This window comes from Montipora capricornis, chromosome 9 (assembly GCF_036669925.1).
Source record: "Montipora capricornis isolate CH-2021 chromosome 9, ASM3666992v2, whole genome shotgun sequence".
NCBI classification, from domain to species: Eukaryota; Metazoa; Cnidaria; class Anthozoa; order Scleractinia; family Acroporidae; genus Montipora; species Montipora capricornis.
The window spans coordinates 36,733,968-36,736,467 of NC_090891.1; the positions used below are offsets into that span (position 1 = coordinate 36,733,968).

General features: G+C 38.7%; 1 protein-coding gene across 2 annotated transcripts in view; it reads right to left on the reverse strand.

Annotated features, from left to right (window-relative positions):
- Window positions 1–2,500, reverse strand: part of LOC138017890 (neuropeptide Y receptor type 1-like) — a 17,514-nt gene that overhangs the window by 3,137 nt on the left and 11,877 nt on the right. For both annotated transcript variants that reach the window (XM_068864899.1, XM_068864898.1), the window contains one exon: window positions 1–757. This exon is cut by the window's left edge and continues 3,137 nt beyond it. In XM_068864899.1, coding sequence (XP_068721000.1) covers window positions 1–658 — 658 coding nt within the window. In that variant the 5' untranslated portion in view covers window positions 659–757. The remainder of the gene's footprint in view (window positions 758–2,500) is intronic.

Below are 2,500 nucleotides of genomic sequence, written 5' to 3' on the forward strand. Positions count from 1 at the left end.
TAGCCAAGATGCAAACTGGTGCCAAGAAGAAAGTGATGAACATGCCCGTAATGTAACTGCTATGAGTGCTGTGACCCCAGCCGTGCTGGCATATGTGGGACTGTGAAGTTTCATCATAGACTAACCTCATGGTGTAAAAGTATGGAGCATGAACAGATATTGCCACAATCCATGTGCACACGATGCCTCCTATGCGCATTTTCGACGATATCAGTTTTGCTTTCAGTGGAAAGACGACAGCAATAAACCTGTCGATTGACAATAGGAGAAGGCTTTGGATTGAAACACACACAGAAACGTCAGGGAGGAAGAAGATAAGCTTGCATAAGGCATTGCCAAGTGCTAATGGGCTGTCTGCGAGAAAGGCCTCGGAACCCTTAAGGATGCTTGCTATTTGAAATGGCATGACTGTGAAGGGACTGAAAAGGTCAGAGAAAGCCATGTTGACCACGAAATAATTGATTGAAACTCGAAGTGGCTTGTGTTTCGAAAAGACGAAGATGATAAGTACATTTCCAATTACAGAGACCAGGATAATGATGCAATAGGCTGTAACTTGAAAGGCCTTCTCCGGTTCCGAGTGAGCGCTGCAATCTACTATCGTGGTGGCGTTTGATGAGTTGTTGGTTGGAAATGCCGCAGTGGAGTTTTCAGACATACCTGTCGTATTGTTTTTGTGCAGTGGTTCAGTCCAGTTTAGCCGTCGTACCTTTCAAGTACTATTCCTGTTCTTCAATTTCCTTTCCGCTGGATTGTTCTATGGAAGAAATGAATACTTCATTGTTTAAAATGACAAGGATTTTATTTTTGATCTCTGTTTTTCCTTTAGCTTTTCTCAATCGCTTTCCTTTTATTTATCAATTTAGAAGTAATATGATTGTCTTTACTTCCTCTCAAGGCAACCAAATACAACAAAACAACTTACGATATCCTTGTATTGAAAGAGATGTTACTTGTTAACCGCCGCGTGGTGAATGAAATTAATTAAGGTGGCCGAACACAGTTTTCGCGCACTATTGCTAACGCAATGCAGCGCGCGCGCAAGGATTGCAAAAAACTAAACATGGCTTCAATACAGCAATCCTTTTATTTGCTTAATGCCTCCGCTATCTGTACTATTTTTCCTATTAATTGAACAAAGTGTTTTGATGGTTTTAGTTTTTTATGATAAATGTATGTTAGAAAACGCAGCGATGCAAAGAACTCCGCAATTCGAAGATTTTTCTTTGTTATCGATCATGCGTAATAAGTTAAAAAAATAAGATATAATGCGAAATAGCTTTCTCGGAAATATTCTTATTTCTCGAGAGCCCCTCGATATAATTTAATGAAATTTGGCACGAAACTGGTAACTGAGGAGCATTGAAAACAATTTGAACTTTAACAGCGGAAATTCTAGATATTCCAGTGAACCTTCAACAAGAGATAATTAAAGATCTCTCTGTCAAATTATTATTAAAATAGTCTTGACTTGTGAGCATCGTTACAAGCTTGTTGCATGTAAATTATAAAAAAAATCAAACGACCAGATTTTCTGCAAGAAAACAACCGATTAATTAATTAGCAGTATCGGCGACTTGAATTCTAGTAAGGCCTTGTTGACTATTTTGAAAAGAAACCCCTTTTTGCGGTTGGTATGTCGGCTGATAATGTCCGCGGCTGACAGAAAAATAGGTCCGCAATGCGTACTTGGGTCTTATGCTTAGCTTAACTCCATTCAGCCCTTACAGAATTTGGTACTACCGTCTCACTTTTACCATGCGTGAATGGTTCAAAATTTGCCATAACAATGCAGCAGTGAAATGAGTTCCTTAAGTATGCTTCAAATTTCAGACCTGTTTAGAATTTTACATCGATGACTTGCCACTAAAATTTCTCTTAATGCCATTTGCACAGTTTAGACAACTCTTGCTGCACGCTACATCATCTCTATCAGCTATTTACCAGTAACAGAAGCACTAGGTTGGCTAAGAAACAAGCATGGCACTGTCATACATTCATATGATCTTATAAATGATCAAAAGAATGCTGAAATTCAACTAGAATTCTAAGATGAATCATCACTAGATGAGGCGTTCAATGAACAAGTACTCTCAGAGCTTGGTGCAAATCCCCACACTACTGGAAATCAGTCCATCACCAGTAACAATGTATAAACAGCCAAGAGAAATATCTGATGACCAATTACGTCGATCAGTTACATGTAGATCATTACACAATAAAAAACGCAACCTAAAGCTTACAACAGGGTGCTTTCATGGACTAGAAATAAAATGAAAACCTCAACAGTCTGAAGTCACAAAATGTTGAACCAGTTTATTTGTTTATAACTGGAGGTGGTGGTGCTGGGAAAAGCCATTTGATTAAAACACTTTACCACACTGTAGTAAAAACCTATAGACATGCTCCAATGAATCCTGAGATTCCAACAGTGTTACTAGCAGCATCTACTGGAGTAGCAGTAATAAACATTGATGGTACACACAGCATTAGCAATACC